Raw genomic sequence first — 12,861 nt, forward strand, 5'->3', positions numbered from 1 at the left:
CAATACCCTCATTGAGGGAAGATATCTGTGATGTCTTGCTTACTCAGCAAAAGACCGCCAAGCAAAAGTCTTCAAGGAGTGCTTCCCCCAGCCAAACAGTATAAATAGACTAAATATTCTATGAGAAGATTTGGATTCTCAGAAAGTTGTAAAGTTCCCAGTAATAGCTTGAAATTGTGCATAGGATATGTATGACAAGAGATTGGACCACGGGTTAAATTACAGAAAAGCTGGTATTATGATTAAAAAGGGTTGTTATAGTCCCATCTTTGGAAAAGTTAAATTCTTTTACATGCCTATTCAATTCCTCAGTAGAAATGCTTAAAACTGCTCAATTCATTTGAATTAAGGAAGTTAAACATCACTGCAGCAACTTAAGAAAACCCTCTTGACTTCCTGGAAACTGAAAAAAAAACGCATTTTAAAGAAGTAAGTAGAATAGTCTCTGACATCACTTAGCTACATAGTGAGATCGCAAGTGGTTAGTCTTTGGATGACAGAGGAAACTGCTCTCTGACTGATAAGCAGACATTGCAGCGTATGTTCATGGTTATTTTCCTTTTGATTCAAGTTTTGCAGAGAAATTCTTTTACAGAGAGATAACAATTATTTTGCTTTCTAGAGAGAGACACATGCTGTTTCATAAGGATACGCCTGATTTCCAGATATAACCATGTTTTTGTGGCTTAAACTCTTGGCATTTGGCTTTGCCCTTCTGGAGAAGGATGTTTTTGTCAAAGGTAGGTAGCAGTTGACATTTCATTCCCTAATTTTAGAATGGTAGCATTCTTTTGGTAGAACAGAGGAAATGTTAAAGCTTTGCAATATGAAGACTTGGCAACTTTGTCCAAAAACTGTAATATATGTTGTCTAAAGTGGCAGCGGGTCACTAAATCAGGAAGCCATCGCATATGAAGTACAAAACTAAAATGCTTCCTGTGTAGCCATGCTCAAGAGGTGTATACGCTATTTTTAACAGAAAGTATGGCATTTTTTCTTTATTTTACTTTATTCAAATCATTTGAGAAACAATGGATTTACAGCTCTTGAAAGTACTAATATAATAGAATCTTGTTTTATTTTTTGTGAGTCAACAACTTTTTTTCTTCAGTGTTTGAAGGCATTAAAAATGAAAATCCAATTTTTGGATTCAAATTTCTCCCTGATCTCAGATTCTACATGCAGTTTCCCAAATTTTATTTCTCTTGTAAAGAGGTTGAAAAGAAATTCAGAAGCTGATTGGACCATGGAAAATTGTAGTGTTTCTATTGTTGCCATTACCATTAATAGTTTTCAGAAAATAAATTCATTTTGCTGGGACATTAGCTTGTAAACAGTGAAACTTTTAGAGGGACTTTGGAATTTAGAATTGACTCGCTGGTGAACGTAGATTACTTTACCTCTGTCAGGCCTGAAAAAATAAAGATGCTCTAATACTCTGATTCTACAGAACTAATTACTAGATATAGAGCTCATTAGTAGTAGTATTAGTCAGTAGGTATTATTCAAGGTAGAAAATATTACACGTGGAATAAGAATTTGTGCGATCCGGGTCTGCATGTTTTGTATAAGAGAAGAGAGTGTCATAGTGCTATATTTATTTCCTTTCAGATCATCCAGTTAATATATTTCAAGATGATAGTGCATTTATTGTAGTTTCAAGCTGTTTCTTAGGAAATTTTAAGCTGAAAAAGTAGTCCATAATTTATATAATTCAAGATCGTAGCAAATGACATGCAGAGCCTTGACTTTCTTTCATGTATCCCAGCTTTACAGTTGTGTTACTAAACTGACTTCAGCTTCTCATCAGTATAAGCAAAAAAAAAAAAAAAAAACCACAAAAGAAGAAAAAGAAGAAAAAAACCCCAACATTTTGCTAACATGTTTTTTAGTTGCTTTGGACTCTGGACATTAATTCTGTTATCCTTGAAAGTCTCTATAGAGAAAAGGCACTCAATAGATGTGGTTGGTAGCTGTTGGATATTATATGAAAACAAGTGAACACTATACTGTAAAGCAAAAGAGCAAAAATATTTTTCTTTTGTATCTGATCTATTTTTCATTTTGTATCTCATTTCTATGGCTTCCTGCCGCTCCCCTTTCTTCAGGAAGGGCAGGTAAATGCCTGCCTTCATGGCCACCTCCATTATCAATTGATGCAGTGGCTAACAGAGGGGGCTGAAAGAGGGAATAGGGAGGTAACGGTATTATACCTCAAAAGGCAGATTCTTATGCTCTCTGTCTACATACACAGGTCTGGCTTTGGCTAGTGTTTTCCTACTGAGTTGCTAATAAAACTGTTATAGGAACCTCAGGTTGCAGAAAGACAGTACAAATGCAGCAAGAGTTCAAACACTGTGATGGAATAAAGGTCTTTGAGTATTATGAGACAGACTATATTTGGCTTTAAATTATTTTTCTTGGTCCCTGTTTCTTGTAAGTCATTCTTCATTTTTCTCCTTGCTACTTCCGGTGTGATTATGTGCAAGTTTCCCCTCTTGTTTAATTGAAGTAAAAGTATTTACCTCGTTTGCTAAACACTTTGTAATTAGCAAATGAAAAACACTGTACAAGAGCTACTTATTGTTGCCATTATTAATCATGGTAGCTTACTTTTTTTCTGCATCTGCTGTATCAAATAACCAACTCAACAAGTAAAGTAATTAATTCGTCAGCAGAATAAAATCATGTGGTGTATTGCATGGTGGGAATAAGAAGCCAGTGCTCTGACTTCTTTATTGGTTCATAGGTAGAATTGAAGGAGGTTAACCAATATTGTTAAAGTCATGCTTACTTGAGAGACCCCTAATAGTGGACCAGTTCTATACTGGCATTGTTACCAATGGGACCAGTCTTGTAATCTCCCTTTATAATTCACCTTTGTAACCTCTTTGATTTTCAGAGGCTTGTGACTGGGGACAAAGCATTGGAGAGGAAGTGATGGCACTAACAGTCCCGTCAAAATGGGTGTGGTGCTGTGCTCAATCTTTATTGATCAGTGTTGCCAGGTGGACTTGAAGCATCTGTTAAGCTTTTTGGGCTGGAATTCACTGTCAAAGGGGTAAACATTGGGAAAGGTTTGTGGTGAGTGTGTTTCAAGCTGTGTTTTCACATTAGAATTTGCATCCAAGCGTTGGAGTGATCTGTACCGAATCTGAGATGCTGTAAAGGTTGCGGCTGCTCAGAAAATTCTGTGCATGGATACACTTCTCAAAGTCAGGCCTAGTAAAGTGTCTAGAGCTGGGCACCCAGAATCACACATCACTTTAAAAGCCTCCACCTACATTTTTAAAGGAATAGCTAGAAAAAGAAGAACAATGGTAGCACTGGGGCCTTCATGTGTAATGGCTTTGTAACTATCCCAGCCATAATACGAGAATATGAGTTGGTTCTTGTTATTTCCTCTAGCACAAGCTTCTGCCAAACGGTCAGAAGACAAATGTTGTATTTTAGGGTCAAGTGGTAGTGTGTGCAGGTGCCTATCTTTATGAAGCACTGTAGTTGGTCTCCACGTTTTTTTTTAATTGTGTAGAGGATAGACGTCCTTTCCTCCCACCTGCCCACTGCTTCAGGCCCCATTCTTCCCCCCTCCTCACCCTGCTAAAAGCATTGGTACATTGACAGTTTTCAAAAGCCTTCACCCACTGCTGAGTCACTTCTGTTTTTAAGATGCTGCTTGCTTACTTGATGTAGGTGGGACTTATTTTTTAAATTAAAAAATAAAGGCTTTTTTTAAATTTAAAAATTAAAGGGCAGTGTCACGAAAATAGTCTTATGAGAAACAATGAACCCCAACTTCACACAAGAGAACTTTGTTTTCATCTGCACTGGCCGCAAACTTCAGCAGAACTTCATCTTGTTTTTGCACCCCCGCATACAAGTTAGATGTAAAGTATATAGCCATAGGCGGCGGAAGGCTGGGGCTAACAGGGCTTAGCCCCCCTCAGCCCCCCAAACACAGCTCCACTGATGCAGTGCCATCACCATGCCCTGCTGCTGCAATGCTGTGCCCAGCTCCCCACCATGCGCTGGCCCTGTAACGGCTCTGAGGGAGGGAGGGGCAGCCCTGTATTGCCTCCCAACCCCCTGCAAATAATGTTTTCTCCCACCACTGTTGTATATAGCAGGTGTGTGTTGGGGGCGGGGCAGATGGGTAGGATTGGTGGGGCAGTGAGGTAGGAAGAGTGCGGCCTGAGGGCTGAGCTGACCATGTGGGCTTCCACAGCCCTGGGTCTGCTCTCATAAAGATATGCAGACCTTCATTAGATGAGGCTAACCTGTTCCTAAACTAATTTACCTCATCTGCACTCAGTTAGATTGGGCTGGCCATTTTTGGCCCAATCTAACCTTCCTGAACATCCATACAGACTGGCACTTAGATCAACCTAACCCTATTAAGGTCAATCTAAGTGTAATGTCTGCACATACCCTTGGTGACTACACAAGTGCACAGTGAAATCCAGTCTCTGTCTTGACAAGGCAGGAAAGGTGAGAAAGGAACAAGAAGTGAAATAACACTGCACTGGTCGCATAGCAGGTAGTGGTTGCAATTAGGAAGAGAGGCTTGGTCTCCTGACTTGTAAGACAGTATTTAGTCACAAACCTAAGCTGCCCCCCAAACAATACTTATGTATATTGGATGATCTGGAGGTTTTCACGCTCAAATCATGAGTCTACTGCATGCATCGAATAACTATTTTGTTAACGTTTCTTTTCTTGAGGAACCGCATTGGGGTGCATTCTGGACAGGCACAATCCTCTGCTTCTGTTCCAAAGCTAACTAAGAAACAACACTTCTGGGGGCATGTCTACGCTCCAGATGGCAGGGTAGTATAAAAATTCTTAAGTTAGTATAGCCACAGCTAGATTTACCTGAGAAGCTAGATAGTTTGACCCATGTTGAACTCCCTACTGCCACATGTAAACTGCCCTCATACCAGAGTTAGCAGACTTAAGACTTAGCTTAAATAAACTTAAATAAGCAAGCCTGGATATTTCTGCATGACTATAATCTGAACAAGTAGAAACTAAGTTAATGCTCTGTCCAGCTCTGCTTCAGAGGTAGTTTTCCCATAAGCCTCCATTCACCTGTTCTGTATTCTGTATGCACCTGTTTACCTTATATACTGTGTCAGAAGAATGCTTTCAGTCAGACTGGATTGCCAGTGCTGTCCAGGAAATAGCAGTGTGGATCCTGGAGCCTATTGCCTTGTCCATTATTTTAGGCTGAAAGTTAGGTGTTAACTAGATATGAATGTAAACAGCAATAAACAAGATGGTTGCTATCTCTAAGGGTCAATTCAGGAGTCGAATTAGTTTGGAATCAGTTTATGCAATGCAGTGATGCAAATCTTGTAATGGCAAAACTCTTGACTTCCTTCTGTAAAAATAAAGATTAAAAAAAACAGTTGTGAAACTGCCTTTACTGAAATGTTACGGTTTTTTTTTAGTTGAAACTGAGACTCAGACTGCTGTATTGTATTTTTCTATATATATTTTCAGGTAATTTGTTACCTTAAAAGTGGTTCCATGTTCCCTGGAGTTTCATTAACCACTAAACTATCTTATCTATTTCCAGATTCTTTTTCTTTTAGGTAAAACTGTTTGGGGCCTTTAGTATCAGGATTTTAAAAGTTAGCTTTAAGATCTTCAATGCCAGCTTGCATTGTACATAGTGGTGTATAGCTATAGAATCTATTTCCTTCCTTTTCTATTATACTTCTACCTTCACAGTACTGTTTCTAGTTATTCCCTGCATGTCAATCCATTCTCAGACAGTATGCTTCTCTGTTTTGTAGATTCAAAGACTCCTCTTACAACCCTTCTCTCCATTCATAATCCCACCATTCTGTAGATTGGTATCAGCTCTAATGACATCTTTTACTGTGTGTGAATGACTTTTTTGTGGCACAAATGTGGACTCCGTGGAGCAGTTTTTTAATTGCCTTTGTTATGTTCTTCCCCTGACAATTGATGAAACAGACTAGCAGCCTACCAACAGAAAAATGAAGAGAAATCAAAGAAGCTTTCTGTACTACATATATATAGCTGCTAGCAGTTCATGAAATGAATCAACTGTGTCCTAGCCCCTGAAAAGCATTAAGAAAATGTAAAGTAATACACAAGTCTAATAATAATCTCAATCTAAGCACAGATGATATGTAGACATATAGGTATTATAGTCATATCAGATAATCAGCTAAATATTTCAAGAGTGGTTTTCCAACAGAAGCTATGGACATGCCACTTCAGGCAGTGTTACTTGGAATGAGTTCTAAGTATGGGGGGGTGGTGTTAAATGTAGACAAGGCTAGAGTCTGGAAAGACTGATTTACCTTTGATACTAGTGGACTTAAAACCCAGTTGTAAATGTTATATTATTCTGAAGTTTGGACTATTTGACTACCAAACTTGTGTGTCAATAAAAACAAAAAGGATTTTATATGCGGAAAGATGGTGTTTTTATAGAGCCTTGTTAGCATGTCAAAAACATGCTCATAATAGATTTTTCTTGAGTGGATCATAGACCTTATTAAATCCATTGGAATTTTGCATTAGAGATTAGGAAATAGTATCACATCCTTAGAGCAACTGTTACCATAGTCAAGAGTGATTCTCAACAATGTCTCTTTACTATGACTATTATTTTGCTTCAAGGCCTGTGAGATTTAGTTGTAGTTTAATAGTAGCTCAGGACTACCCTGCTTTATCCCACTGTTTGAGAATAAAGTGCCTATGATAGTGATGGGAGGTGAAGTATATAACGTGCATGAATTTATGATATAAAGATCAAAAGTAGCTTTTTACTGATTTGAATGACAGTAGGTTTATATAGCATGGGAAAGATTATTTGTAAACCAAAGCCTAAATAACTTTCTATTAAACTAAAACATTTCTGTTAATAGCATGCATCACATCACATCACACTGTTTTCCATTGGTTCCTGCCACATACATTCTCTTGATTTCTCTTTGCACTCAAATTGTTATTCACCTAAGCCTCACCTCTATGGTGACGTCAATGGAAAGTCCGCAAAGGCAGCAACATAAAACGCTCAAATTTGTTCAAGAAATATTTTGTCTTTTAATTTTTTTCCTTTTGGTTTGAATTTAATTTTGTCTGATACTGTAAATACAGGGGGGAAATGTCCTGGGTGTTCACTGTACTTGCAATAAATAGCATTTGAGAGCTCACATGCTTCAGTTCTGTTTTAGGGGATTGCCAGTTCTCTTTCAGTGGATTGCCTTGCAGAGCTAGCATTCACAATTGGAACCATGTGTTCAAAATAACTATGACCATTTAGACATAAAAAAATTAATGGCCATAGCTGTAGCCAGCATCTAAGATATTGAACTCTTTTGAAAACCTGGTTTTATTTAGGTGCTCATCTGTAGATGATCTGTTCTGAATATTTGACCCCAGTTGTAGATGCTGAACACTTGAAAAATACGGTCCTGAGCTCTTTTGACTGTCTGGCCCTTAAAGTCTTGTATATTCTGCCATTAGTCCAATCATTATATTTATCATAGCAGAGCATATTGGCTGGAGTCAAGATTGGAGGGCCCTATTTTGCTAGGTACAGCACAAATGCAGAATGCCCCACCAAGCTCACAACTGAATTTAAGACAAAACACAACAGTAGGTTGAAATAAAAGGATGGAACAACTGTTGGGAAGTAGGGTTTGGGAAGGAGTAGGAACACATGTGCATAGCTAAATGGTTTGCATACTCCCTCTTGCTATTAATTTCTTCTTCTGAGGAACTCATTGAAACTTGTCCCACCCTTGAATACTGAGTCATTTTTTGCACCCAAAATAAACTTTAATATCAGGAACTCTTGTTCTCACACTAGTTACTGTGCCCTTACAAGTATCCTGCATTGCCATGTGGATGCAGTGTAGTACATGGTAGAGGTCATTTAAAAATAAAACACTGAAAGGACAAAAAAAAAAAATTACATGGGTGTCTCAAGTTTATCCCTTTGTATGTAAATTAAATCTACAAAGCTAAATATACAGATGTATCAGAGCATTAAAGTATTAATGTTACTTGCATTAGTTATTTGGCCTGACTGCATAACCCTGTAATAACAATGCTGTTTTCTTCCACATTGTGCTTGACAGCACAGCAGCCAGGCAAAAAGCATATAAAGAAATGTATTTCAATACAGCTGTGTAGATTTCTGTGTGTGATGTGTGTTTTGCATACAGTATAGACATACCTGTATAGATGTATAATAGGCAAAACTTTATAAACTTCTACTTGTGCACCTCTCCCTAACAGATGTTTCATTTATGTAGAATGGAACTATGCAATACCACTCACACAGAGGAAGGGCAGCACCCTGTTCTACTCAGAATCTTATTTTATGCCACTTACTGTAATATCTGAGCACCACCACCATAACAATAATACATTAATTCTCAGCTAGATCTGTTGCTGTTCTTACAGATTTATTTATATTGAAAAAGTACTCTCCACTCTGCAAAAAAAAGGGAGTGGGGTGGGGAAGGGAAATGTTTAGCTGCAGGGATGCAAAGACTAGCATCAAATCTCATGAATTTCATATGATAGATCAAATGGAGTCAAACTGTCTATAATGTAAGTAAGGTCCATATACACACAGCTGAGTTTGAAATTTGTACGACACATTTACTGAATTAGATATATTTTTATATAGGCTAGTATAGGTTTCATTTTCATTGACTTTGCATGGAGATCTGAGCATTCAGCTCTTCTCAAAACCAGTTCCTGCATAGCTGTATGTTTGAGTTGGAATTTTCTTTTCTTTTTGAAATGCCAAGGGATTTGAATGACTGCATGTAAGATAAGATATGAAATCCCATTCTGAGATGGGACTCTAAGGAAGAGTTGAAATACTGAATGAAGCAAGTACACGGTGTGATGAGCATGTAATAACCATAAGCATTTCCTTTCCTAAAAATTCTAAATTATTTCTGTCATGTCAGCTTGTCTCACAGTGTGTCTTCATGATGATGGACAGGATAGGCAGGTAATGGAACAGGGCAGAATTATGCGCCCTGTTGTAAAATCATTAAAATCTTTGTTGTAGACTTGGAGAGACACCTCTATGAATGATTGGGTGATACATCAGCTAGCCTACGGTTGACACATTTTCAGACTTCACTGAACACAAGAAGTTTTAAATGACATTTTCAGAGTTCCAAACAAGGAATTGCTGGATTTTTTATTTATACTTGTTCAGAAAATCATGAATGTCAGTAAGATTACTTATATGCTTAAAGGAATGCATGTGTTTTGCTGGATCAGAGCTTAGGAATCAGAGTTAATAAAACAAGATCAAAGAATGAAAAACAGCCCTTTCCCAGTGAGCTGCTAGTAACACAGCCAGTCTATTATAGGCTGAGGTGGCACTGCCCTTTTATTAATGGTACTTGACCCTTCTCTCTATAATCTGTTTTCAGTTGCTTATAACTTTGCCAGATTCTAAAGTTTTAGGCCAAAATGTTCAATGCTGAGCACGTGCCTTAGACTACTTATTTGCTTCTTTATCATCTTTTATTGCATACTGCATGCCCCTGAATAAAGCATACACCTTGTTTATGGAAGGTGGAGTGATGAAAAAAGATTTTTCCTTGAAAATACTGGTAATACTCTTCTTTGCAGAGAAAACACAGGCAGCTGCAGTTAGTGGGGAGCAAAAACCTGTGGCTGCTCTGTTAACTATCTAGCTGCAGGATGTGGTAGGTGTTTCTGGCTGCGCACCCAGCATGAGAGTGGGCTCGGTATATCTGCTCCCTGCACTTCCTCAGTTAAGACACACACCCCAATTATGAGCGCCTAATTTTTGGAAAAACGAGGTGTGTGACATATGAGCATAAGTATTTGCTGGTGAAATGGTAAAAATGGTTCAGCTGTTTGTCACAATGAGACTAGGGAAAAATAGGTTGTTTTCCACTACTAAAAGATTCTGGTTCTAGCTCACTCATGCTTTGTATCAGGGAGTTCAGATTTAGTGAGGAGTCAGGCTTTTTGTTAGACTCAGACCTTTTCACATGAAAAGCTGCCTAAATTTGGGCATGTAATAATTGTTGCGGTCAGCACATGATCAGTAGAGATGTACTAGTGTTTGACATCTAAAATTCCAGATGCTTTTATCCCAAACACTTCCCCAATTCCTATGTGTAAGCAAACATACCATCTTTAGAGTGACTGAGTACACTCCTGCTCAGGGCTGGAGGGTTGAAAACAGTTTCCCTTTAATGGCTACTCCAAGTTGGGGCATTAGAACAGAGGACAGGAAGGCTACCTATGCTCTAGTCATAATGACAATGACACACTTTGCTGTCATCAAAGCTGTGTGGAGGAGGAGGAAGATCTGATTCAGCTCTGGAGGAGGCAAGAGCCAAATGCTGATGAGGGTCTAGGAGCTAGAAATGGGTGGAGGGAGACAGAAAGCCAGTTCATGGGGAGGCAATTGAGATTAGATGACGAGCCAGGAAAAAGAGAGGAGGCTGAGATAGTCATGGCAAGGAGACTGGTAAGGAGTGGGGTATGTAAAAAGGGTGGGGTGACTGATTTGACAAGAAGCCATGTTGGGGGGAGCAGTAGGTTTGGCCAAGCAGAGACTAGGTCAAAGAGCTAAAAGAAACAAGGGTGTTGGAACTGGAGGTGATGGGCAAAAGAGTCTGGGACCACTACATCCCACTTTCCTCACGAGCCTAGAATGGCACCCAAAACCCTGCGTCTCGCCATTCCCCTGGTGTCAGCACACATCTGTGTCACTTACTGGCTGTGCCCCATCTCTCTCTACTGCTTTGCCACATATAGAAGGACAACTGTCTAGTGCCATAATGTATTCCACTAACCCAAGTGTCTGAAGTCTGTATATTGAACTAAAGGGCCCAACCGTGCTGATGAACTGGGTGGGTGTGAAGTCTCAGAAGGGATTTCCCCCCCCCCCCTTTTTTAAACCTAAAATATTATACAGATTCCACATAAACACAAAATAAAGAACAAACAACTCCCTCTTCCAAATACTTAAGTTACTTGTGCAAATGTGTATGCAGACAATATGACAGGCTTTCATTACATGATCAGGTACTACTTTTTCACAGAATATCTGTTTTGTTAGGTGCACAGACTTGTACGAGGCTCACTGAATGAGAAGCAATTCAGTATTTTCTTTTCTTTTTGTTCAGTGGGTGACTCCTTTTTTAACTGACTATTATTCAAACCCTTCTCATTAGACAGAATTATTCATTTTCTCTTGGGATTTTCTGTGGAGCTTCTCACTGTAATATCTGAGGATTTGCAAATATAAATATATATATTTCTAGAATAACCCCATGAAATGACTCTGTACTATCCTTATATTCCAAGTGACAATGTGAGACAGAGAGCCACCAGTCTACTAATACTGGGAGATTGATTTCAGAGGCATAGGACCCATTTTTTAGAGTACTCAGTATTACCTTGCACTTCATATGTTCAAAGTAGAGAAGATAATTGGCCTTCAAACACAATTTTGTGTGTTCAGCACTTAGGCAAATCAGATCAATCATGTTAAGTCAGGCACCCATAAAATACGAAAAACACAGCAGTGACTACCTAGGAAAAGTTTTGTTTAACTGACCTATTCTTCAGGACACTATTTTGTCATTACTTAGCAAAGCTCAGAGGTCTGTGTACTGATTTAGCAGAAGTTTGAGACAGAACTATAGCTTCGTCATTCAAAATTTGTCTATTTCTGATTATTGCCTGTAAGAATGTAGGCTTACTTGCTAGGCACATATATAGGTTTAAATTTCCAAAACCACCAAAGGTGATTTAGAACCTAAGTTCAATTTTCAAAAAGTGACTTTGTAGCTTAAAAGCCTGTCACTTTTTTAAATTAAATTTTGAATATTTAATTGAGTAAATATAAACACCATTTATGTTTATAGCTCTGTGAATTGTATTGATATAGTCGTGGAAATAGTGGCCTTTTGCTGTCTCACTCATTGTATCTGATTAATGCTTGAGACACAAGAGACTAGAAACTATTTTACTACGATAGATAACTTTTTTGTTTTCTAAATAAGTATGAAAAATTACCTGTTGATGGAGATTTTGATAATAGTAGATGTGGCAGTCTATGATCTATTTCCAAGAAGTATAGGCAGGATGCACCATTCCTTCACTTAAAAAAAGCTTATTGGTGATTGCTATAGAAACACTGTGGAGTCTCTAGACAGAGCAGTATAGTGGCATCCCTTCTTTGTTGCAGAGAAAATAGTGCTGGTGGCATTAGAATCAATGCTTAATAAAGAAATCAGAATATTCACCTCTCAGGATATTTTACTCATTAGTTAGCAATAGTATAATGACACTAGAAAGTCCTGTACTATCATTCATGCAGTTTTATTGTTCAGGCAGATTTCCAATTTATATTTATAGTCAGTTTGCCTGCCCAAGGATGACAGCTCTGGTCCTGTAATCCCTTTGTAAGCATTATTAGAGTTTAAGATTTACAGTGCTTTACAGGCAATAGCCCCAACCCTGTAAACATTTATCCACATCCTTAATGTTAATCCTAGACTTTACCTGAGTAAAGCTAAGTATGGGCCCAACCATTTGCAAGCTCAAACCCTAAATCTTTGATCAGAGGGTCAAAAACATACAAAATGTATCTTGGTACAAGTCATAATTGTTGTTCTATCACATAACTGCAGGTAATAAATTCCAGATCTTTGCAACATTTATCATTCTTTCTAGATCCAAGTCTTACATGCACAAAACTCAGAACATCTTCCTAGAAGTTAACGGACCTTATGCTGCATTCAGGAAGGAAGTTGATCTCTGACGTTGTACTCCCCCCCCCCCCCCCCCCCCCCCCCC

At 38.4% G+C, this 12,861-nt stretch overlaps 1 protein-coding gene across 1 annotated transcript in view; it reads left to right on the forward strand.

Moving 5' to 3' along the window:
* The first annotated feature begins 464 nt into the window (after nt 1-464).
* The window catches only part of PTPRC (protein tyrosine phosphatase, receptor type C), a 153,257-nt gene continuing 140,860 nt past the window's right edge, over nt 465-12,861 (forward strand). The window contains exons 1-2 of the mRNA XM_019528365.1: nt 465-538; nt 623-740. Of these exons, the coding sequence (XP_019383910.1) occupies nt 674-740 (67 nt within the window). The 5' untranslated portion in view covers nt 465-538; nt 623-673. The remainder of the gene's footprint in view (nt 539-622; nt 741-12,861) is intronic.

This window comes from Gavialis gangeticus, unplaced genomic scaffold (genome assembly GCF_001723915.1).
Source record: "Gavialis gangeticus isolate Ggan-Ray unplaced genomic scaffold, GavGan_comp1, whole genome shotgun sequence".
NCBI classification, from domain to species: Eukaryota; Metazoa; Chordata; order Crocodylia; family Gavialidae; genus Gavialis; species Gavialis gangeticus.